Here is a 26,564-nt window from a genome sequence, read left to right as displayed (position 1 = left end):
CCTATAAATCTTTCTATTCTCATACATCACAAGTTCTTAATCAGTATTAGAATTTTGTATACATATAAGTAGGCAATCTGTATGAAATTAGAAAAGATGTATATATAAATCTGTGGGAAAATGCCTTTATGAATGTAAAATATCATTAGTGAATCGAATCTTAACATTGAAAGCTTAACATGTGATCTTAGGGATGATACTATAGTCCTCCATATATAATATAACATTGTCTTAGAATGGCAAACAAAGTTCTTCAAGAGTTGCCCTTTGCCTTCTTTTCTAGCTTCATTGTATTCAATTCTTGTCACTTGGCTCTGTAGCCTACCATATGGCTTTCTGTCTCTATAATCCATGACTAGTTGTTGTCCAAACACATTGTCAATTTCCACTCCTTAGTACCTTTGTACTATATTCTCTTGGTAAAATGTCAGTCATCTTTCTTCTCACAATTGTAATTCAACTTCATCTCTTTTGTGAGGCTTTTCCCAACTTCTTAGTTAAAGTTGATCATTTCATCCTGCTTCCCAGAACACTTTGTACAGCAAATCTCTTATAGAAAAAATCATGTTATGATTGTGTATTTGAATTGCTATCTCTTCTACTGATGATCTGTGAATTCTTTGTGAGCATGAGCGAGACTTGTCTTTGTATTCTTAACATCACATAATACAATTAGCCTTAAATACATTTGCTTAATGAATAAAATAGCAGCTATAGCTCTTTTTTTTTAAAGATCTGTACACTATTAAGTGGCAGACTAACCACATAAAAATACCTAGAAGTTTATAAATATGTGAAAAACAATATAGTTCATACTTGAAATATAGCTGAAATGATTAGAGCCAGATAAATTATTTAGAGATGGATTTCTGCAGGTCAGAGCTTGGCAAACTATTTCCCAAAGACCAAATCCTACGTGCTACCTGTTTTAGTTAATTAACTCTTGTTGGAACATAGCCACATTCATTAATTATCTATGTGTGACTGCTTTCATGCTATAGTTGTAGAGTTAGTAGTTGCAACAGAGACCATATAACTCATAAAACTGAAAATATTTACTCTCTAGCATTTTACAGAAAAAAAAAGTGCCAATATTGCTGTAAGAGATGGGTTTTGAACAGGTATGAAAAGAAGAGGGACATGAATTAGTAAAGCATGAGTGCTCTTCGTCATGCAATGAAAACTAGTCAATAGTTATGTGAAGTCTTTGCTATTATTGTCTTTATTTTGTGGTTAAGGAAACTAAGACATGAGGAATTAAGTTACTTAGCCAAGATTATACACTAATAAGTGACAACCAAATCCAAACCTAGGCAGTCTCACTGCAGAATCTTCATAATAAAGGAGTAAACATCTGGATATATTTGGTAAAAAATACTCATAAGCTTAGAGTACTTAGTCCAAGTAATTAGGAAGTGTGTTTCCAAACATGATAAAGTGAAAATAGACCATAGAAGAATAATACTGGGAAGCAGGATGTCTAATTAGAAGAATATACTATGGATTAGGCAGAATGGGAGGAAAAGAAAACAGATACATTACACATTGAGACATGTTATAGTCAGTCATTGACTGTAGTATTGACAAGACCAGAAAGCAGTTAACTTTTCTTTCACACTTAAAAATTGTCTTAAAATACCTGAAGAACTGGCATACCCAACTCAGAGATTAGCTATGACTTTCAAGGAGATTAGAGGGCATTCAGCGACCACAATCCCCACAACATACACACATATACCCTGTGTATATTACAGTTAGCGAAGATGTCAAATCATAACACACATCATTCCCTTTCATCCTGTTTTGTCCCCCTTGGGGACTGATTTCTGTTCAACTTCACATGACTACTGTGGTAAACATTCACCCCTTGGGCTGCTTTTAAAAATGTATGCATGTTGTATGTATGTTAAAGTAATACATACGCACTATTAAAATGTTGCCATCGGAAGTATATTAAGTAAAAAGGGAAAGTTGCCTTCCATCACTATCTCACTCTCTAGAAAGAACCTTTGTTAAAAGTCTGATTGTATGTAAAGTTACTGTTATTGATGGAAATGTGCTGGGTTATCCTATGTATTAGGGTTATTGATAAAGAATTGAGAATCACTCCCCTAAGGCCAAGATCCACTACCAGAAATGGAAGGAATTTTCTGGGGAGATAGGAGATTTCCATTGAAGCAGGAAGTGTAAGCACAGAAACTTTTTAGGGATTTAGAAAATTCAAGCATTGGCTAAAGTTGGTGTGATCAGAGACTGGGAGAAGGAGGCATTAAACTAAATACCTTAACTGTAATTAAATTTCAACAAACTTTTAGTATTATTTACAAACCTTTTGGGGGGGGGGCAGTTTATACCAACAGACTGATTACCAGGTATGAAAGAAAGGACTCCAGTGTGATGTTGACCTGGTTACCTTAAGTAGGGGACAAAGTGGTGTAAGAGAAAATCCAGTATATAAAATGTCACTTCATAGAACAGATTACTTTCCAGTAAACATTGAATTATTTTTATAGATTTCTTTTAACTTATTAATCATCTTAGTATCCTCAAAACATGCTGTTTTTTATTTAAAACCCCATTTATACTTGCTTTTCAGAACTGTAAATAAAGCAGGCACATATCATTTATTATTTCAAAAAAGACTACCCGCCAAGTTTTGTGTGGTAGGTATGGAGGAAATAATTGAGCTGAGCCCTGCTACTACTGCCCCATAGACTCACAACATGATAGAATTTAAAAGGGAATGAAGAGATAAGGAATGTAAAGTGCCTACCATAGTGCTGCTAAGTTATAGATGAAGAAGCAGAAAACATGCTTCCACTGCAAGCTGCCACTTGTGCTGTTGCTGTTGCTATTTGTTCTGCCCCCATATCATACTTCTATAACTCTTCAGATAGAAAGTTGGTGTTACATATATGTATATACATACACAGTGATGCTTCTCAATTTATGATAGGGTTACATACAATAAACCAATTATAAGTTGGAAACATTGTAAGTCAAAAATACATTTAAATACACCTAGCCTACTGAACATCATAGCTTAACCTAGCCTACTTTAAATGTACTCAGAACACTTACATTAATAAACAGTTGGACAGAATCATCTAACATAAAGCCTATTTTATAATAAAGTGTTGAATATCTCATATAATTTATTGAATACTGTACTGAAACTGAAAAACAAAGTGGTTGCATGGGTACCTTTCACACCATCATGAAGTCAAAAAATTTTAAGTTCATGCTGAAAAAACTGAAGTTGCACAGTGTTGTTTGTAATAATGAACAAACCAGAACTCAGATTTGGAATTTCACTTCAAATATTGTCCAGTTAAGCCTTGCTCTTCTTCCTAATGATTTAATATCTTCACAGAGAACGTATCTTACCTTTGGTTCAAGGCCCTCAATGATCGTGCGTTCTTACTTTTCCTTCACAGAGAGGTTATTCCACTTTTGGATACCTTTGACTACCAGAAAGTTCTAATAAAATTCAGTGGCGCTACCTACCTGTAACTTCCACCCACTAATCCTAGGTTTCTCCCTTGGAGTGATATTTGACAAGTGGAGCAAATTTCATCACTCCTTTACATGAGAGTCTTCCAGATATTCGCAAACAGTTATGTTTCCTGAGTCATCTCCTGGTTAAATCTCCTTTGTTTTTTAAACCCTCAATCTCCTTATTGCTTTCATTTAAATTAGATTGTGTGCCTGTATCTCACTCAGAGTATAGGGAGTACATATGTACATAAAACTCTACCACTGATATATTCTGACTGGCAGAGAGTACAACATTCAGAATTGTTATGTCTTTTATTACAAATACTAGCTATCTGGTGGCATAGTGGCATGCCCTTGTAATACCAGCTACTTGGGAGGCTGGGACAGGAAGACTGAGTTGGAAGCCAGCCTGGACAACATAGAAAGACTCACTCTCAAAAGAAGAAAAGAAAAGAAAAAAAAAACCAAAACAATAACAACACCCCCTCCCCCAGTACTAACTATAATGATGAGGATGATGTAACCTTACTTATTGCCTGATATCAGATCTATGTATGTCTATCTAAAAGTATGATATAGCACCACTGGAACCACTGAATTACTTCTCTGTTCAAGAAACCTGAGCCAGAAGCATTCTAAGAAGTGCCCTGGATCACTCCTACATAAAATCTCTGGAAAGGGTAAACATTATACATGGTTACAATCTCCTTAGGACTGCTTAGAACAAAGGGAGTTTGGGCCTTTCTGTATTTTCATTAGCCATTCATTGCTACCTCCCTTGCTTGTTAAAGGAAATATTGATTTTCTCTGTGATTCTTCCTTCTGTGTGTATACACAGAGATGTATAATTACTACAAAGCAAATGGGGGCAGGGAAAATGCCAAGGGGAGATCTGCTTCATCTTTGTTCACATCTGCTACATGGAAGAGACAGGATTTATTGCTGTCTTAGAGAAAGGGATTGCCTAGTTAGCCCCACCCACCCACCCACTTTCTGGCAGATCGTCCCAGAGGAATATTGCATCTCATCACACCTATCTCCAAATGAAGTAAAAGTAAATGAAGGATATTTGGAGGCAGAGAATCAGCTGGGAGTTACTAGGAATACTTGCTAATAAGAGAGTAGCTGATCAGTGCTGCATTCCTAAGTAGTCCTGTCCCCTGCCTCCCTGTAGCCTGTCCTCTGTGACCAGAGTGAGCACATGTTCTGTTTGCAGCTCTTCCATTTTGAACTCTGTACATATTGACACAGGACTGTGGTTTGCCACTGAAATAGTTCTTTATTAGTGAGTCTTCAGAGGTTATTTGATGAATCTCTTTTTTTTTTTTTTTTCTGTTATTCAGTTTAATTTCCGGGAGAAAGCCCTCTTTCTCTGTTCCCTTCTATGCTTTCTTTCCTCTACCCCATTTGTATGTGCAAACAAGCTTGAATATTTGTTTTTTTAAATTTCTAAACTCTATGAATATTTAACACATGGTACGTACATTTAATCTAGCTTTACCTCTTTAAATCCCACTATGCCTAATCTTATTCAATGTCCAGAACAAGCTAATAAGCATTAACACTTTCATTTTTACTGTAGTGAGTAGACTATCCACATTCACATGTATGCTCTCCCAAACTGAGCTATTTTATACTGGAAGCATTTATAGGGTTTCTTTGTGTGAGTGGGGTTTTTCTTTGTTGTTTGTTTTGTTTTATTTTTAGTGTGGGATTGGGGGAGGCACAGGGATGGGAGACAGAGTGAAAGAATCGTCTGGGTTCAAATCCTAACTTTTTTTTTTAGTTGTTGATAGAACCTTTTTAAAAAAAAAAAAAATTCATTCATTTATATGCGGTGCTGAGAATTGAACCCAGTGCCTCACACCTGCTAGGCAAGTGCTCACCACTAAGCCACAACCCCAGCCCCTAACTTATTTTTTAATATAATTATATATATCTATATCTATATCTATCTATATTTATCTATATATCTATATCTATATTAGTTGTAGATGGACACAATACCTTTATTTTTTTTATTTATTTTTATGTGATGCTGAGGATCAAACCCAGTGCCTCACACATGCTAGGCAAGTGCTTCATCACTGAGCTACAACCCCAACCCAAATCCTAACTTTTTTACTGACTGTAACCTTTTCAAAAATTACTCAAACTTTCTGGGTGTCGTTTCGTCATTAGCAAAAAGTAATAATAATACTGTGCTACTTGGTGAAAATTCAACAAGATGGTATCATTGAAATACTTATCCTACTCTCAGGCACATGATCAATGCTTAAAAATTATAACTGTATGATGTTAATGATAATTATTAATATGTTAGTCAGCTTTTCATTGCCATGACAAAAATACCTGACAAGAACAACTTAGAGAGGGAAAGTTTATTTTGGCTCATAGTTTCAGAGATTTAGTCTGTAGTCAACCAACTGCATTGCTCTGGGCCCAAGGTAAAGCAGAACATCAGCAGAGAGGAATGCAGTGGAGGGAAACTGCTCTGATGATGGCAGTCAGGAAGTACAGAGGGGAAGGGGCCACAGAGAATATGAACCCTTCAGCACACCCCCAGTGACATACCTCCTCCAGCCACACCCTACCTGCCAACAGTTACCACCTAGTTTGTCCATCCAAAACTAGGATGGGCTGATGTAATTACAGCTCTCAAAATCTAATCATTTTACCTTTGAATACTCCTGCATTAATATAGGAGCTTTTGGGGACACCTCACATCCGAATCATAACAGTATATAAGCAATAAAATATTTTTTATTTTTAAAATATTTTTTAGTTGTAGATGGACATAAAACCATATTTTTAAAATCTATTTTTATGTGGTGCTGAGGATCAAACCCAGTGCCTCACATGTGCTAGGCAGATGCTCCACCACTGAGGCACAAACCCAATCCCTACATTTTTCTTAATCTCATAATATATAAAGAATTCTTTCTACTTTTCCATGCTTCAAGGGATGGCTAGTTGCAATTGCTTTGTTGCATTTTGAAAGAATGCTTCCATAGCATTGTTTATATTTCTACCAGATATTACCTTTCAAGAATTTCTAGAAATACCAAAATCTTTACATTCTCTAATCTGTATTGTTCAATACAGTTGCCACTAGTCATGTGTGTCTACTTAAATTTAAATTTAATAAAAAATATAACTCCTTAGGACACTCCACCAGCCACATTTCAAGTGCTGAATAGCCCATTAGACAACACGGATATAGAGCATTTTTGCCATTGTGGCACAGCACCTGCTTTAGATATTAGTAGTCTATGCGCTTGTGTTTTTTTTCTCAAAAACCAAGGAGAATATATTTTCCAAGGTCATACAGAAACTACTCTCTTAATATTTGAGGGCTCTGAATATCTTTTTTTTTTTTTTTTTGCGGTGCTGGGGATCAAACCCAGGGCTCTGTGCTTGTAAGGTAAGCACTTTACCAACTGAGCTATCTCCCCAGACCTGAATATCTTATTTTGAGAATTCAGATTACTCTTTTTATTGTAACTTCTTAGTATCATTTCTGGTTTTTTAAAATAAATACAGGTACTTTCACTTCATCTAAGAAGATTGAATTACCATAATTTGTAAAGGTCCTAGTCAACAGTAAAAGGAGGTCAAAGGAAGAAGAAGCAAAACAGAAGTAATTCTAACAGAATTATGTAGCATTGTTACTCAGATTGTGAGTACTTGAGTTCTCAGGGGTTAACTAGTAACAGGAGTTTGCACAGTCCCTTTTGTTAAGTATATTGTACTATTCAGGATCTGAGTTTTCCCTGTGAGAATGGTAATAAACCACATTTCCCCCTAACAATACTTGTTATCTGCATTATGTACTTTTAAAGCCATTTTCTCAATGTAGTATATGTACACAATGGAGTTTTACTCAGTGATAAAAAAGAATGAAATGTGGCATTTTCTGGTAAATGGATGGAAATGGAGAACATCGTGCTTAATGAAATAAGCCAGTCTCAGAAAAGCAAGGGTCAGATGATTTCTCTCATATGGAAACTAGAGCAAAATAAGGGAAAGAAGGAGGGGAGGATCAGATATCATAAAGATGTAGGGAAGACCAGTAGAGTAGAAGAAGGTGATTGAAAGGGAGAGAGAAAGGACAAGAAAGGGGAGGAAATGCAGAATGAATATAACAAAATTATGTTCTGTGCATATGTAAATATCCCACAAGGAATTTCACCTTCATGTGTAAGTATAATGAACCAATCAAAAACAAATAAATGAGTGAAAGGAGAATCAGTAGGGTAAAGGAAGGAGATTAGCAGGAAAGAGAAGGGGAAAGAAAATGTAGAGGAACAGGAACTGAAATCAAATTCCATGCATGTATGATTTTGTCCAAATGAACCCAGCTATTATTTGTAACTATAATGCTCAAATAAAATAAAGCCATTTTCTCATTTGGTATTTCCACCCTCTAAAGCAGGTAGCATTGGGGTTATTCCCATTTTTGCTGAGAAGCAAACTGAATTTCAGTGCACTTATTTGCACAGAGTCTTAAAGGGAAAACAGTCTGTAAAGGAAAATATAATTGTTCAAATCAGGATAAAATTTTAACTTCAGATTCAGTGTCTTTGTTTTATTTATATATTTGTTGTTGTTTTTGCTTTACTGCCTCAAACTAGTATAGGAAATAGTGAAAGTTCTTTAGAGAACTCTGAAGCACTCTTAAAGAATTACTGCAGTCTCATGTGTCCCATGGCCCTGTGCTTTGGCTGCCATAACAAAATACTAAAGACTAAGTGGCCTAAGTAGCACAAATTTATCTAGAAGTTTTGGAGACTGGAAATCCAAGATAAGGTGTCAGCAGGATTGGTTTCTGTTGAGCCCAGTCTCCTTGGTATACAAATGGAACCTTCTCTGTGTCCTGACATAGCCTTTTTCTTGTGGTGTTGTTTTTGTTTGTTTGTTTGTTTTTTTCCTGTCAGATTTAGGTCCCACCCTTATGAATTCCCTGAATCTTAATTATCTCCTTAGAAGGCCTGTCTCCAAATACAGTCAAATTGGGAATTAGGGCTTCAACCTATGAATGAGGTTTATAGTATTTTTTTATTTTCTGGCATAACTTAGTTAGAAATCATGTTTTTACTTAGTATTTGCATGGAACCAAATATAGGAAATATCTGTGTTTATTTTTGTGAATATAGAGGCTTAAGTTGCATCTATGATACTTGCTATAAAGTAACTTCTAACCTTGAGATATTTTAATAGCAAAAAATATGTATCAAATGTACTACTTTTCTTTTACCCTCACCTACATTGTTAAAGGTCTCAGTACAGGTTTAATAACCATCCTCCTTCTTCTCCCCTCACCTACTTTGCAGATGGAGAAAATAACATACGGAGAAATTGGCTTGTCAGAAGTCAGAGCAAGATATTGGTGGATCCAGGGATAAATCCCAAACCCTGTAACTCCTTAAGCAGTCTTTAGTTCATTGACTATGCAGCCTAGTGGTAAGTATTTGTTTATGCTATCATAGAGGTAAGAGGGACTAAGAAACTGAATTAGGTTTCCATCACTGTGAAAAAATACCCGAGAAAATAAACTTAAAAGGAGGAAAAACTTATTTCACTTCATGGTTTCAAAAGTTTCAGTCCATGGTCACTAGGTCCTGTCACTTTGGGCAAATGGTAAGACTTTTGAACTTCATGGCAGGGAACATGTGGTATAGCAAAGTTGCTTTCAGTAGTTGGGAAGCAAAGAGAAACAGAGGAAGGGGCTGGAGTCCCAATATATTCTTAGAGGGCATGACCCTAGTGACCTGCTTCCTCTATCTAGGCCCTACCTCCTGAAGGTTTTACACCTCCGATAGTGCAACCAGCTAAGGACCAAGCCTTTAACATATATGCTTTTGAGAATCACTCTAGAACATTCTACCCTGGGTCCCAAAAGCAAATGTCCACTTCATAATACAAAATGTATTCAGTCTCTCTCTAAGTCACTAAAGTCTCAACAGTTCCAGCACTGCTGAAAAGTCGTAATCCTCTCTGAGACTCAGAGCAAACTCTTAGTTGTGAACCTGTGTAAAATAAGAAAAAGAAGTTACATACTGATAGGACAAACGTAAAATCCTATAGCTCCATGTCCAGCATGCAGGGCACACCAAGATGTAATGTGAGATCCAGAAGGCTTAAGCAGCCCTGCCCCTATAAGCCTTGCTGGCTGCAGCCCACATGAACTCTCTTGGGTTGGCTCTGCTCTCTGTCTGAAGCTTTCCTTGGTAGATGCTCCACATTCCTGACATCTCTAATTTCCTGGGGTCTCCAATGCTATTTCAGTTTCTCTTATGACTTTATATGTTTCCCTCTCAGGGGCTACTTGTAAGATTTCTTACCCTGCCATGCTCAGTCTGGCTTCCCACACCTTCCTTTGAAATCTTATTTGAAGCCTTCACAACCCGACTCTTGCATCCTGCTTACCTAAAAACTAGCATCATGCTAGGAGTGGTGGTGCATTGCCTTGCCTCCAATCCCAGCAACAGGAGGCTGAGGTAAGAGGATCAAAAGTTCAAAACTAGCCTCAGCAACTTAGTGAGAAAGCAACTTAGTAAGACCTGATCTCTAAATAAAATATACAAAGGGCTGGGGATGTGGCTCAGTGGTTAACCCTCCTGGGTTCAATCCCCAGTATCAAAAACCAAACCAAAACAAAACAAAACCCAGCATCATATGAATAACACCAAGGTCTGCATAAAGTAGTCGTGTCTGTTTGGACCACAGCTTTAGCCACCTCTGCTTGCCTGGATAGTTGAATGAGGGGAGGGTAATTAATCCAAAAAACAATTCCCTAGGTAGCCCTATACAAACAAACAAACAAACAAAAAGTGCCGGGGGGGGGGGGGCGGGGCTCTCTTCTCAAATAAGTCTTTTAAATGAGTTTACACTGTACACTCTTGAGTCTGGAATGGGTAAACTCCTGCTGCTTCCTGCAATGCCTTCAAGGCATCTTTCCTATTTTCCTGGTACAAAGCTCTTGAATCCTTCTCCCCTCCTCCTTCTCCCCGCTCTTCCTTGAGAGACAAGGTCTTGCTGTGTTGCCCAAGCTAGGCTCAAGCAATCTTCCCACCTTAGCCTCCCAAGTAACTGAGCCAGTAGGTGTGCCAAGGTGCCTGGCTTAGCTTCTTTTAAATGGAGCTAATAACTTGAACAACCACACCCACCTTAGCCAGAACTTTACATGCACTTCTCTGGCCAAACTACAAATTTTTAAAAATTTTCACTCAGCCAGCACAGTGTCACATGCCTATAATCACAGCTACTTGGGAGTCTGAGGCAGGAGGATCACAAGATTGAGGCCAGTCTGAGCAATTTATGAGACCTTCTCTCAAAATAAAAATTTAAAAAAATAAAAATAAAGGACTGGGAAGGTAGCTCAGTGATAGAACACCCTTTGGATTCAATCCCTGGTAACCCCCAGCCCCCTGAAAAAAAATTCATTCTGCTTTTTACTTTTGATTTTCATTAAATCTGCCTAAAAGCAGCCAGCAGTACTCATGCTACAGCATAACTGCTGTTTTGCCTTGAAATTTCTACCTTCAGATTTATTAATGGAAACCTTTAGACTCAATCTTATACAAAGTTACAGGGCATAGACAAAATATTTGCCACAGTGTAACAGGCATGACCTCTAGACCAAAACCAATCCCCAATAGATTCCACATTTCCTTCTGAAATCTTTTGAGCTCAAGTCTTTGCTCTCTGCATTCCTATCAGCATTCTCTTCTTTTGAGTTCTTACCAGAATCTCCCTTCAAGCTCTGCTTATAGTATTCTAGGCTTTTTCTGGCCCACTCCTCCAAAGTTTTCCAAATTCTTCCTGCAACCCAATTCCATGGGCTTCTGAACCACATGTTCAGGTATAGTCACAGCAGTGACTCCACTCTCAGTACCATTTTTCTGTTTGTCAACTTTGTGTCACTGTGACAAGTACCCAAGAAAAATCAGCTTAAAAAGAGGAAAAAAAATTTTTTTTTGACTCAGGGTTTCAAAGGTTTAAGTCCATGGTTGCTTAACCCTGTCACTTTGGTTCCATAACTAGAGTAAACATGGTAAAGAGCATGTGATAGAGCAAAGCTGCTCACATCATGGTAGCAGGGAAGCAAAGAGAGGAAGGAGTCAAGAGTTCCAAAATAGTTTTCAAGGACAGACTCTCAATGACCTACTTCCTTCAACTAAGCCCCACCTCCTAAAGTTTCCACCACTTCTCAATAGTGCCACCAGCTGGGGACCAAGCCTTCAACACGTGAGCTTTTGGGAGACATTCTAACCTGTAACAGAGCAAGGTTTGAATTTAAGGAAAAAAATCTTCATTATTTATTAGACTTATTCATTATCCTTTTTCTTTTCTTTATATCCATGATGTCACTATTTTTTTCATTAGCATTGAATTTTTCAACTTGGGACAAGAGGTTGAAAGTTTTGATCTTTAAATACCTAAAAATGTTTCTCTAATAGTTTGGTCACACTACAGATTATTTTTAAGAAATAAAAAATGATTATTTAATGAACTTCTTGTCTCTGTTATACATTCTGCTAGATACTATATCATCTTAAATATCATTAAAATTTATAGCCCTTTCTGGTAATTACTCATACTTCACTTTTATAGTGATTTTTAATAGTATTAGTTGAATTTATTAGAAACATAAATTTTAGGGTTTAGATTAGAAGTCAAATCTGAGATTTACACACACTGAGACCCTATAAAAATCTCTAAAGGGAAAAAAAGATCTCTGTATTAGCACAGTTTTCTAGTTTATTGTAGCTTACCCTTTCTTAAGTCCTTACTCAGGACTTATAATTTGGGTGATTTGTCTTTTTTGGGATTAAATAACATTTGCCCTTCTGCTTGACTCTAAAATTATGGTATTTTCTCAAAAGCCTATTCTACCTCTGTTCCTAAAATAAGTTGGGAATCTATTAGTTATTACAGAGATTGAACAACTAAGCCAAATGAAAAAAATTATTGAATTAGTATATTCTATCCTCTGTTCCTCACCTCTTCTCTTTGCCCATTGTTGGTTCTTATTATAACTCTGCTTTCTCCATTATAGTAAAACTATGGCCACTAATGTGGACCACTTCCTACTTCTCTTATCAGGTGTTTGCCCATGTGTCTTACTCCCTATCTACACTGAACTACAATTGTCCAACATGGTACTGTCCAAGAGAAATTAATGCAAACCACGTATGTAATTTAAGTTTTCCTAATGGCCACATTAAAAAGGTGAGAAGAAGCAAAATTAATTTAGTAATTTATTTGTATATCTAAAATACTATTTTGACATGTAACCAATACAAAAATATATACTGCAAAAGTCTTGGAAATCTGGTATGTGTTTTATACTTACAGCATATCTTAATTCAGATACCAAGTTTTATTAGAAATATTTGATCTATATTTAGATTATAAGAAATTTACAATTCAAAAAATAGATTGACATATTCAGATCTGTTCCAAATACTTAAAACTTTCCCCAGTAACTGTACAGTCAGTTACTAAAATTTTGAATTAGTAAAATTAAATAAAATTAAATATTCACTTCCTTAATCATGCTACATTTCAAGGGCTCAATAGCTCCATTTGACTAATGGCAATGACACTAGATTGAGCAGCTCTATTATAGTGCTTTTTATCATCATTTCTTTTATTACAGTGTTCTTTATCTATGGCAAGATTTTCTCATTATTTCCATCCTCATTCCCCAAAATTCAATTTAAGTGTCATCTTTTTCTTAAAATTTTAACTTTTCTTACTACCCATTCCCCAGGTAGAACTGACTCCTCCCCTCCCCTCTTCCTTCTGAGCCTCTATACCAACTTTTAACATAATATCCATAATACTTTATAACACTTATTTATATGTTTTTCTCCCTCTTCTAAAAGGTAAAGAGAATGCCTGCTTATGTTTTGCAACCTTATTACCTAGCACAGGGCTTAGAAACTTATGTACAGTCAATTAATTTTTGTTTAAAGCATAAATGGATTTCATTTTTAAATTTTTATTGGTTCTTCCTACTTATTCATAACAGTATAACCTGTTTTGATACATTTATACAAGCATGGAATATATCGTATTGTGGATGTACATGATGGTGATATTCACATATGTACATAGGAAAGTTATGTCAGATTCATTTCACTCTCTTCCCTGCTTCTGAATCTCCTCCCTTTCTTTCATTCCCCTTTGTCTAATCCAGTGAACTTCTATTCCCCACCCTGCCCTTTATTGTGAGTTAGCATCCAAATATCAGAGAAAACAACCTTTGGTTTCAGGAGATTGGCTTATTTCATTTAGCATGATAGTCTCCAGATCAATCTATTTACCGGCAAGTGTCTTAAAGTCATTCTTCTGTAGTATTCCATTGTGTATTTATACTACAATTTCTTTATCTATTTATCTGGTGATGGGCTTCTAGGTTGGTTCCATAGCTTAGCTGTTGTGAGTTGTGCTGCTATAAACGTTGATGTGACTATGTCACTGTAGTATACTGATTTTAACTCCTTTGGATATGTACAGAGGAGTGGGATAACTGGATCAAATGGTGGTTCCATTCCTAATTTTTTCATTTGCAATTTAGCAGTATGCAGGCTAGTGGTGAACCTGGCAAGCCTGTTGAGAGAGAAGCTCCTTTCTGAGTTAGAAGTATTAGGGACGTCTCCCTAACTTTGAGCTTCCTTACGGTCCAGAAAAACCCGTCTCTCACTACCTGGCTTTGCCAAAGTTATTTCTGGCCTTCTTCGGCAAAGTGCTAGGGTCCTAGTTTGCCCTGTGCTAGAGACCCTGGGAGGATTCAGACTTAAGGGCATTACTGCTTTCCTCCTGCCACTATAAACTCCTAATTATGAAAAACGATCACACAAGTAAAAAGTGTGCCTTTTGCCTATCTTCTTGCCCTGTAGACTAAAGGAATCTCCGGAGGGTGAGGGGACATCTGTTGGTTGTTAGGCATATAATGCCCTTTGCTTGGAGGGTCACACGGGAGGGGTTTTTCAATGCGTCCTTCTTGCAGCTTAAAGAGAACACCGTGAGCATATTTAAGCATAGGAACAGTAATGGGGAGACTCTAGTGTCCAGACTAGTGAAGGCTAACTATGCGAACAAAGGGAACCTGGGCATTTTCATACTAATCATCCCAGGCCTTAATCCTGCAGCTTGAATTCCTAATGTCTGACCGGCAAGGGAAGGGGAGCATCCAGGAGGGAGTAGATGTGCGGGAGTGTTGTGCACTGTGCGGCCCATATGGAGGCAAAGGTAATTGGCGCTTTCCCTTGGTGCCATTCGTCTACCGATCACTCTGGATACCCCTCAGGGCTGTCGGGAGGGGGAGTCCGGAGAAGGAACCATTGGGGTCCACCTGAGAGTAGCCTAGGCCGAGAACCCTGCAGTTGTTCCAACCCTTCTTCCGCCTCCACACATCCTGGGCAGATCAGGACTAGGGACACTGTGTACTCGTGGCAATTGTGCTCCGGGCCTGGACAGAAAAGTAGGAAACGGCTTCAGCACAGTCCAACATGCCTACAGAGCAGGTAATTGGAAACTTGCCTGGGCCAGGAAAACTCTCACCAGAGTCTTAAGAATGGCGGCTGCACTAACTGCATTTAAGTAGCCGACGGGTCCCCATTTTGCCCTCCAAAAATGGAGACAGAAAGATGCACCTCAAACAGATGTGGGGTGCGTGGAGAGAGAAGCTTACTTACCTTGGTGTAAATCTCGGTGGGACCTCCAAATCTGATACCGCCCTTTACCAGTGACGAGTTCTACTCCTTCTAATGTTGAAGACTGAACACTAGAGAAGCACGCCAAGGCAAGCATGTTAAGCAGGTTTTATTTAAAGGTAATAATACAGACTTCTCCCGGCAGGAAGAAGGGGGCCATGGCTGATTTCTAAAAGTCCCCCTCCATTCCTAATTTTTTGAGGAATCTCCATACTGCTTTCCAGAGTGGTTGCACCAATTTGCAGTCCCACCAACAATGTATAAATATACCCTTTCCCCCACATCCTCACAAATATTTATTGTTACTTGTATTCTTGCTAATTGCCATTCTTGTTGGAATGAGATGAAATCTCAGTGTAGTTTTAATTTGCATTTCTCTAATTGCTAGAGTTGTTGAACATTTTTTTCATATATTTGTTGACCATTTGTATTTCTTCTGTGAAGTGTTCAGTTTCTTTGCCCATTTATTGATTGGGTTATTTGGTTTTTGGTATTAAGCTTTTGAGTTCTTTGTATATACTCAAAATTAATGCACTGAGGTGAGGGCAACAAGATTTTCTCCCATTTTGTAGTCTCTCTCTTCATGCTGTAGATTGTTTTCTTTGCTGTGAAGAAGCTTTTTAGTTTGCTACTGTCCCATTGATTGATTTTTGCTCTTATTTCATATGCCTTAGGAGTCTTGTTAAGGAAGTTGATTCCTAAGCCAACATGTTGGAGTGTTGGGCCTACATTTTCTTCTAGCAGTTGTAGGGTATCTGGTCTAATACGTAGGTCTTTGACCACTTTGAGTAGAGTTTTGTGCAGGGTGACAGATAGGTGTTAATTTTCATCCTACTACATATGGATTTACAGTTTTCACAGCATCATTTATTGAGGAGGTTATGTTTTCTCCAATGTATGTTTATGGCACCTTTGTCTAGTATGGGGTAATTGTATTTTTGTGGGTTTGTTTCTGTATCTTCTATTCTGTTCCATTGGTTTTCTTGAATATTTTGGTGCTAATACCAGGCTGTTTTTGTTACTATAGCTCTGTAGTATAATTTGAGGTCTGGTATTGTGATGCCTCCTACCTTGCTTTTCTCTCTATGGATTGCTTTGGCTATTCTGGACCTCTTTTTTTTTCCAAATGAATTTCATGATTGCCTTTTCTATTTCTGTGAACAACATCATTGAACTTTTAATTGGAATTACACTAAATCTGTATAGTGCTTTTGGAAGTATGGCCATGTTGACAATATTAATCATGCATATCCAAGAACAAAGGAAATCTTCCCATGTTTTGAGGTCTTCAATTTCTCCCTTTAGTGTTCTCCCTTTAGTTTTCATTGTAGAAGTCTGTCACTTTTGCTTAGATTAATTCCCAAGGGTTTTGTTTTTTTTTTAAATCAGATATATGATATATTTCCATTTGTATAAACTTCCCCCCACCCAGACCCTGTTTCTCCTTTATTTATTTTTTAATATTTTTTAATTAATTAATTTATTTATTTATTTATTTTGGGTGCTGGGGATTGAACCCAGGGCCTTGTGCTTACAAGGCAAGCATTCTACCGACTGAGCTACCTCCCCAACCCCTTAATTTATTTTTATTGTAAACAAATGGGATACATGTTGTTTCTGTTTGTACATGAAGTAACAGCATACCATTTGCATATTCATGCATTTACATAGAGTAATGATGTTTGATTCATTCCATTATTTTTTTCCTCCCCCTCCACCCCTCCCACCTCTTTTCCATCTATACAGTCCCTCCTTCCTCCATTCTTGCCTCCCTCCCATCCCCCATTATGTGTCATCATCCACTTATCAGTGAGATCGTTCGTCTTTTGGGTTTTTGAGATTGGCTTATCTCACTTAGCATGATATTCTCCAATTTCATCCATTTGCCTGCAAATGCCATAATTTTATTATTCTTTATAGCTGAGTAAATATTCCATTGTGTATATGTGTGTGTGTGTGTGTGTGTGTATATATATATATATATATATATATATATATATATATATATATATCACTTTCTTTATCCATTCATCAATTGAGGGGCATCTAGGTTGGTTCCACAGTCTGGCTATTGTGAATTCAGCAGCTATGAACATTGTTGTGGCTGTATCTCTGTAGTATGCTGATTTTAAGTCCTTTGGGTATAGGCCAAGAAGTGGGATAGCTGGGTCAAAGGGTGGGTCCATTCCAAGTTTTCTGAGGAATCTCCACACTGCTTTCCAGAGTGGCTGCACTAATTTGCATCCCCACCAGCAATGTATGAGTGTACCTTTTTCCCCACATCCTCTCCAATGCCTATTGTTGCTTGTGTTCTTGATAATCACCATTCTAATTGGGGTGAGCTGGAATCTTAGTGTAGTTTTGATTTGCATTTCTCTTATTACTAAAGATGGTGAACATTTTTTCATATGTTTGTTGATTGTTTGTAGATCTTCTTCTGTGAAGTGTCTGCTCATATCCTTAGCCCATTTGTTGATTGGGTTATTTGTATTCTTCGTGTAGTTTTTTGAGTTCTTTATATATTCTGGAAATTAGTGCTCTATCTGAAGTATGAGGGGCAAAGATTTTCTCCCACTCTGTAGGCTCTCTTCACATTGCTGATAGTTTCCTTTGCTGAGAGAAAGCTATTTAGTTTGAATCTATCCCAGTGGTTGATTCTTGCTTTTATTTCTTGTGCTATGGGAGTCCTGTTAAGGAAGTCTGATCCTAAGCCAAAAAGGTGAAGATTTGGACCTACTTTTTCTTCTATAAGATGCAGGGTCTCTGGTCTGATTTCAAGGTCCTTGATCCATTGTGAGTTGATTTTTGTGCAGGGTGAGAGATAGGGGTTTAGTTTCATTCTGTTGAATATGGATTTCCAGTTTTCCCAGCACCATTTGTTGAAGAGGCTATCTTTTCTCCATTGCATATTTTTGGTCCCTTTGTCTAGTATGAGAAAATTGTATTTATTTGGGTTTGTGTCCGTGTCCTCTATTCTGTACCATTGATCTACCTGTCTGTTTTGGTGCCAATACCATGCCGTTTTTGTTACTGTTGCTTTGTAGTATAGTTGAAGTTCTAGTATTGCAATACCCCCTGTTTCATTCTTCCTGCTAAGGATTGCTTTAGCTATTCTGGGTTTCTTATTCTTCCAGATGAATTTCATGGTTGCTTGCTCTATTTCTGTAAGGTACATCATTGGGATTTTAACTGGAATTGCATTGAATCTGTATAGCACTTTTGGTAGTATGGCCATTTTGACAATATTAATTCTGCCTATCCAAGAACATGGGAGATCTTTCCATCTTCTAAGGTCTTCCTCAATTTCTTTTTTCAATGTTTTGTAGTTTTCATTGTAGAGATCTTTTACCTCTTTGGTTAGATTGATTCCCAAGTATTTTATTTTTATTTTGAGGCTATTGCAAATGGGGTTGTTTTCCTCATTTCCCTTTCAGCTGTTTCATTGCTTGCATATAAAAATGCTGTAGACTTATGCATGTTGATTTTATAGCCTGCTATTTTGCTGAATTCATTGATGAGGTCTAGAAGTTTTCTGGAGGAGGTTTTTGAATCTTCTAAACATAGAATCATGTCATCCACCAATAGTGACAGCTTAAGTTCCTCTTTTCCTATTCATATCCCTTTAATTTCTTTGGTCTGCCTAATTGCTCTGTCTAGAGTTTCGAGGACAATGTTGAATAGAAGTGGTGAAAGAGGACATCCCTGTCTTGTTCCCGTTTTTAAAGGGAATGTTTTCAGTTTTTCTCCATTAAGAATGATGTTGGCCATGGGCTTAGCATAAATAGCCTTTACAATGTTCAAGTATGTTCCTACTATCCCTATTTTTTCTAGTGTTTTGACCATGAAGGGGTGTTGTATTTTGTCGAACGCTTTTTCTTCGTCAATTGAAATAACCATATGATTCTTATCCTTAAGTCTATTGACGTGATGGATTACATTTATTGATTTACGAATGTTGAACCATCCTTGCATTTCAGGGATGAACCCCACTTGATCGTGGTGCACAATTTTCTTAATATGTTTTTGGATACAGTTTGCCAATATTTTATTAAGGATCTTAGCATCTATATTCATCAAGGATATTGGCCTAAAATTTTCTCTCCTTGATGTGTCTTTTCCTGGTTAGGGTATGAGGGTGATATTAGCTTCATAGAATGAGCTTGGTAGGGTACCCTCCTTTTCTATTTCTTGGAATACTTTGAGAAGTATTGGAATGAGTTCTTCTTTGAAGGTCTTGTAGAACTCGGCTGAGACTCCGTCTGGTCTTGGGCTTTTCTTGGATGGTAGGTTTTTAATGGCTTCTTCTATTTCATTGCTTGATATTGACCTGTTTAAATTGTGTATGTCCTCCTGGTTAGTTTGGGAGGAGCACATGTCTCTAGAAATTTGTCAATGTCTTCGGTAGTTTCTATTTTATTGGAATACAGATTTTCAAAGTAGCTTCTCATTATGTTCTGTATCTCAGTGGTGTCTGTTGTGATATTTCCTTTTGCATCATGTATTTTAGTAATTTGAGTCTTCTTCTCTTTGTTAGTGTGGCTAAGGGTTTATCTATTTTGTTTACTTTCTCAAAGAACCAACTTTTTGTTTTGTCAATTTTTTGAATAGTTTCTTTTGTTTCAATTTCATTGATTTCTGCTCTGATTTTAATTATTTTCTGTCTTTTACTACTTATGCTGTTATTCTGTTCTTCTTTTTCTAGGGCTTTGAGCTATAATGTTAGGTCATTTAGTTGTTGACTTTTCATTCTTTTCTAGAATGCGCTTCATGCAGTGAATTTTCCTCTTAGTACTACATTCATAGTGTCCGAGAGATTTTGATATCTTGGATCGTTGTTCTCATTGACCTCTAAGAATTTTTTAATCTCCTCCCTGATGTTTTTTGTTATCCATGTTTCATTCAATAATATATTATTTAGTCTGCAGATTTTGGAGTAATTTCTGTTTTTTATTTTGTCATTGATTTCTATTCTCAGTCCATTATGATCTGACAGAACACAAGGCAGTATCTCTATTTTTTTGCATTTCCTAAGGGCTGCTTTGTGGCATAACATATGGTCTATTTTCGAGAAGGTTCCATGTGCTGCTGAGAAGAAAGTGAATCTACTCGTTGATGGATGGAATACTCCATATATGTCTATTAAGTCTAGGTTATTGATTGTGTTACTGACTTCTATGGTTTCTGTGGTTGGTTTTTGTTTGGAAGATCTATCTAGTAGTGATAGCAGTGCATTAAAGTCACCCAGAATTATTGTGTTGTGATCTATGTGATTCCTGAAATGGAGAAGGATTTGTTTGATGTACAGGGATGCACCATTGTTTGGGGCATAAATATTTACTATCGTTATGTCTTCCTGATTTATGGTTCCCTTAAGCAGTATGAAATGTCCTTCTTTATCCCTTCTGACTAAATTTGGCTTGACGTCCACTTTATCTGATATAAGGATGGAAACCCCCACTTTTTTACTGAGTCCATGTGCGTGTTAGGATTTTTCCCATCCTTTCACCTTTAGTCTGTGGATGTCTTTTTCTATGAGATGAGTCTCTTGCAGGCAGCATATTGTTGGGTCTTTCTTTTTAATCCATTCTGCCAGTCTGTGTCTTTTGATTGATGAGTTTAGGCCATTAACGTTCAGGGTTATTATTGAGATATGATTTGTATTCCCAGTCATTTGGCTTATTTTTGGTTTTTAAGTTGGTTTGGTTTCTCCTTTGAGTGGTTTTTCTCTAAGGTAGTTCCTCCCTTTGCTGACCTCCATTGTTGTTTTTCATTTCCTCCTCATGGAATATTTTGTTGAGAACATTCTGTAGCACAGGCTTTCTATTTGTAAGTTCTTTTAATTTTTGTTTATCATGGAAGGATTTTATTTCATCTTCAAATCTGTAGGTTAGTTTTGCTGGGTATAGGATTCTTGGTTGGCAACCATGTTCTTTCAGAGCTTGAAATATGTTGTTCCAGGCCCTTCTAGCTTTTAGAGTCTGGGTTGAGAAGTCGGCTGCTATCCGTATTGGTCTCTCCCATATGTGATCTGATGCTTTTCTCTCGTGGTCTTCAAAATCCTATCTTTATTTTGAATGTTAGGCATTTTCATTATAATGTGCCTTGGTGTGGATCTGTTGTGATTCTGTGCATTTGGTGTTCTGTAAGCCTCTTGTATTTGATTTTCCATTTCATTCCTCAGGTTTTGGAAATTTTCTGATATTATTTCATTGAATAGGTTGTTCATTCCTTTGGTTTGTATCTCTGTGCCTTCCTCAATCCCAGTAATTCTTAAATTTGGTCTTTTCATGATGTCCCATAGTTCTTGGAGATTCTGTTCATGATTTCTTACCATCTTTTCTCTGTTTGGGCAACTTTATTTTCAAGATGAAATATTTTGTCTTCTTTGTCTGAGGTTCTGTCTTCCAAGTGGTCTAGTCTTTTGGTGATGCTTTCCATTGAGTTTTTTATTTGGTTTATTGTTTCCTTCATTGCAAGGATTTCCATTTGGTTTTTTTTTTTTTTTTTTTTTTTTTTTTTTTGAGAATCTCTATCTCTGTTGAAATGATCTTTTGCTTCCTGCAGGTGCTCTTTCAGCTTATTGGTATTATCATTCATTGCCTGCATTTGCTCTCTTATCTCATCCTTTGCTTCGCGAATCATCTTAATCATGTATAACTGAAAAGTCCTTTTCTGACATTTCTTCTAACATACTGTCATTGGATTCTATTCCTATAGAATCTAGATTTATTTGGATCATTTTCTTCTCTTGTTTTCTCATGTTGTTCACGTATCTTCCCCTCTAGCAGTGCAGATCTGGGGTATTGCACATTTCCCTCTATAGGCTTATAGTGGCCCTACAGGTTTCCAAAACCCTTTCTTTAAGGGGAGATCAATATTAGCAGTGCCCAAGTCAGACACTATGCAATCCTAGACCAAATAGCCCCTATGAGGACAATAACAAAATTGTCATAATAAACAGAATGAGTTCAAATATTATCTTTGGTAAAACAAACAGATTTGCAGTAAGGTCTGCAGTTTCAAATGGAGGACAAAGAGGATGCAGAGGGATGTAGAATGTGGCTGTTAATGGGATAAGAAAAGAATATACAGAAGTTCTAGATAATAGAAAGGGTGAGAGTGTAATCAAAAGAAACCGGATGTTAGCATGCAAAAAAGGGAGAAAGAGACTCTGAGGGAACAGGTAAATAAAAGGAAAAGAGAACAAGAAAAGTCAAGAAATAAAAACTTAAATTTTTTAAAGAGGAGAAAAAAGAAAATCTACAGTATAACAGTCATATAGTAATGAAACCTCCCAGAGTTCAATAGCCTGATGATGCATGAGAGGTACCTGACAATGAGCTTTAAGCCTCCAGCAGGCGTCGCAGGATGGGATTTGCCCCACCCAAAGCTCGGAGCTAAGGCTTCCAGGATTATACAAGATGGCCGCTCTGGCTTCGAAATGTATTGGCAAATGGGGAGCTGCAGCTCAGGGGTGGACGTGGTCAGCTGGAGGTCCTGGAGATGGGATGTGGTTGGTCAGGCAGGGGTCCTGGAGGTCAGGTGTGTTTGGTGTGGTTGCCGGATCCTGGAGGCCGGGTGCAATCCGTCAGTCTCGGGTCCCGGTGATAGGGCTCAGTCAGTTGGTCTGGGGGTCCTGGTGGCAGGGAGCAGTCAGTCGATGTGAGGGCCCCAGAGGCAGGGAGTGATCAGTCAGGCTGAGTTATCCTGGAGATGGGGCTCAGTCAGTCCAGCCAGGTGTCCTATGGGACCTGGCTGTTGTCTCAAAATGGCGGCAGCCACTGTGTAATCAAACCTGCAGGTACTGTAACAGTGAACTTCCAGGCGACAGCAGGTAGCTGGTGCTCCACTGGTGGTCGGCGATTGGTTTGCTGACTGTTGTCCAACGATCAGGAGGTGAACCTCATGTGTTGGGTGATAGATAGGTGTAAGGCAGGCGATGGACAGGCGAGAAGCAGGCAAATGGCGGATGATAGACACCTGACAGTGAGCAATCTGCACTCAAAAAAGGCGTCCATATGCTTGCAGACTGCAGGTCATCACAGCAGACAAATGGGGTAAACACCAGGGGATCGATAAGCAGCAAAAACTGCCTCACCAAGAAACAGATATCCTCTGCTTATAACCGGAGTTACGGAGCGACAAGGAATGCAGCCTCCCTCTAGTCCGCCATCTTGGATCTCCCCGTTTTTGTTTTGTTTTTTTTTTCTTTTCTTTCCTTTTTATTGAGCCCATTCCATTGTGAATGGGCTAGTTTTCCTAATTTGTCTTTGAGCTGATTCATTGTTGGTATAGGAGCACAATTGATTTATGGGTGGTAACTCTGCATCTTGCTATTTTGCTGAATTCATTTACGAGTTGTAGAAGTTTTATGGTGGAGTTTTTTGGGTCTTCTAAGTATAGGATCATGTTGTCAGCAAGCAAATAGTTTGAACTCTTTTTTTTCCTGTTCGTATCCCTTTAATTTCTTCCTTTTGCTTAATTGTCCTGGCTAGAGTTTCAAGGACTATGTTTAATAGAAGTGATGAAAGGGGGCATCCCTATCTTGTTCTAGCTTTTAGAGGGACTGCTCTCAGTTTTTCTCCGTTTAGAATGATATTGACCTTGGAGTTTTTGTATGTAACTTTTACAATGTTGAGGTATGTTGTCTCTATCCCTGGTTTTTCTAGTGTTTTAAAGATGAATGGATGCTATATTTTGTCAAATGTGTTTTTTGCATCTATTGAGATAATCATGTGATTCTTGTCTTTAAGTCTATTTATGTGGTGAATTATATGTATTGATTTCCATGTGTTGAACCAACCTTGCATCCCTGGGATGAAACCCACTTGATTGTGGTGCACTATCTTTTTAATGTGTTTTTCCATGTGATTTTCCAGTATTTTATTAATAATTTTTACATCTGTGTTCATCAAGGATAATGGTCCAAAGTTTTCTTTCTTTTATGTGTCTTTGTCTGTTTTTGGTATCAGGGTAATGCTAGCTTCATAGAATGAATTTGAAGGGTTTCCTCCTTTTCTGTTTCATGGAATAATTTAAGGAAGATTGGTGTTAGTTCCTCTTTAAAGATTTGGGAGAACTCAGCTGAGAATCCATCCAGTCTTGGGCTTTTCTTCATTGATAGGCTTTTGATGGCATCTTCAATTTCATTACTTTAAATTGATCTGTTTAAATGTTCTATATCCTCCTGATTCAGTTTTCATAGGTCATATGTCACTAGAAATTTGTCATTTTCTTCAAGATTTTCTAATTTATAAATTTTCAAAATAGTTTCTGATTATCCTCTGTATTTCAGTAATGTTTATAGTGATATTTCTTTTTCATCAAAAATTTTAATAATTTGAGGTTTTTCCCTCTTTCTTTTAGTTAACTTGGCTAAGGGTATATATCAATTTTTAAAATTCTTTTCAAAGAATCAACTTTTTGTTTTGTTGCTTTTGAATTGTTTTGTAATTTCAATTTCATTGATTTTTGGCTCTAATTTATTTATTTCCTGTATTCTACTGATTTTGGTGTTGATTTTTTCTTCTTTTTCTAGTACCTTGAGATATAATGTCAGATTATTTATTTAATGTCTTTCTATTCTTCTAATGAGTGAGCTCAATGCTACAAACTTTCCTCTTAGAACCACCTTCATACTGTCCCAGAGATTTTGATATGTAGTATCACTATTCTCATTTATCTCTAAGTATTTTTTATTTCAGCTTGATTTTTACTGCTATCAATTATCATTCAATATCATTTATTTAGTCTCCAGGTGTAAAGTACCTTCTATTTTTTATCTTACCGTGGATTTCTAGTTTCATTGCACTATGAGTTGAGAAAATGCAAGGTTTTATCTCTATTTTTTTATATTTACTAAGACTTGCTTTGTGGCCTAGGATATGATCCATTTTAGAAAATAATTCATATACTGCTGAGAAGAAAGTATATTCAGTCATTGATAGATTAAATATTCTATACATATCTGTTAAATCTAAATTATAATTGTACTTTTTAGTTTTGTAGCTTTTTTATTTTGCTTTTGTTTGGAAGACATGTTCAGTGATGAGAGAAGCATGTTAAAGTCACCCAGTATTATTGTATTATGGATTACTGATATTGAGAAGGGTTTGTTTGATGTACATAGATGCTTCATTATTTGGGACATAAGTATTTATGATTGTTATTTCTTGTTGTCTTATTCACTTAAGTAGTATGAAATGACCTTCTTCTGATACAAAAATAGAAACCCCGGCTTGTTTACAACATCCTTGTGAATGATATGTTTTTTCCCCTTCCTTTTACCCTTCAGTCTGTGGATGTTTTTGCTTATGAGTTGAGTCTCTTGGAGACAGCATATTGTTGGGTCTTGTCTTTTAATCCAATCTTCTAGTCTGTATCATTTAATTGATGAGTTTAGATCATTTACAGTCAATGTTATATTTGAGAGATGATTTTTATTTCCTGTCATTTTGATTTATTTCTAGTTTTTAAAAAAATATTCAGTTGTACATGGACACAATAAGTTTATTTTATTCATTTATTTTTATGTGGTGCTGAGGAACCCAGTGTCTCATACGTGGTAGGCAAGTACTCTACCACTGAACTACTACCTCAGCACCTATTTCTGGTTTTTAATTTGAATTAGGAATTAGTTTCTCCTTTGATTGGCTCTTCTAGTGTAGTTCCTCTCTCTACTCCTTTTCATTTTTTATTTTTCATTTCTTTTTCATGAAATATTTTATTGAGTATGTTTTGTAGTACAGACTTTCTAGTTGTGAATCCTTTTATTTTTTGTTTATTGTGAAAGGTTTTTTTTTCATCTTAAATCCTGAAGCTTAATTTTGCTGGGTATAGTATTCTTTGTTGGCATCCATTTTCTTTCAGAGCTTGATATGTATTATTCCAAAACCTCCTACCTTTTAGAGTCTGAATTGAGAATCAGCTGAAATCCAGATTGATTAACCTCTAAATGTCACCAGTTGTCTCTCTCTAGCAGATTTTATAATTCCATCCTTATTCTGTATGTTAGGTATTTTCATAATAATGTGTCTTGGTGTGGGTCTGTTGTAATTTCATATATATTTGGAGTCCTGTATGCCTCCTGTATTTGCTTTTTCATTCCATTCTTAAAGTTTGGGAAATTTTCTCATATTTCATTAAAAAGATTGTGTATTCCTTTAGTTTGTATTCCAGAGCCTTTATCTTTCTGATGAATATTAAATTTGGCCTTTTCAGTTATTCCATAATTCTTAAAAATTCTGCTCATGATCTCTTAACATCTTTGTCCTTGATTAACTTTATTTTCAAGATTACATACTTTGTCTTCATTGCCTGAAACTATCTTCCAAGTGGTAT

The 26,564-nt window shown here is 36.9% G+C and overlaps 1 protein-coding gene across 20 annotated transcripts in view; it reads left to right on the top strand.

Moving 5' to 3' along the window:
- Positions 1 to 26,564, top strand: part of SCMH1 (Scm polycomb group protein homolog 1) — a 348,969-nt gene that overhangs the window by 157,720 nt on the left and 164,685 nt on the right. For 15 of the 20 annotated variants that reach the window (XM_079113218.1, XM_079113217.1, XM_079113199.1 and 12 more), the window contains one exon: positions 8,832 to 8,961. The exons of 1 other annotated variant lie outside the window; for it this stretch is intronic. In XM_079113218.1, coding sequence (XP_078969344.1) covers positions 8,949 to 8,961 — 13 coding nt within the window. In that variant the 5' untranslated portion in view covers positions 8,832 to 8,948. Of the gene's footprint in view, positions 1 to 8,831; positions 8,962 to 12,606; positions 12,733 to 26,564 lie in introns of all 20 variants that reach the window. 4 more of the 20 variants (XM_079113206.1, XM_079113205.1, XM_079113202.1 and 1 more) reach the window with 1 other exon arrangement.

This window comes from Sciurus vulgaris (assembly GCF_902686455.1).
Source record: "Sciurus vulgaris genome assembly, chromosome: 1".
NCBI classification, from domain to species: Eukaryota; Metazoa; Chordata; class Mammalia; order Rodentia; family Sciuridae; genus Sciurus; species Sciurus vulgaris.
The sequence above is the reverse complement of the archived record's forward strand: the minus strand, read 5'-3'. Positions and strand labels throughout refer to the sequence as shown.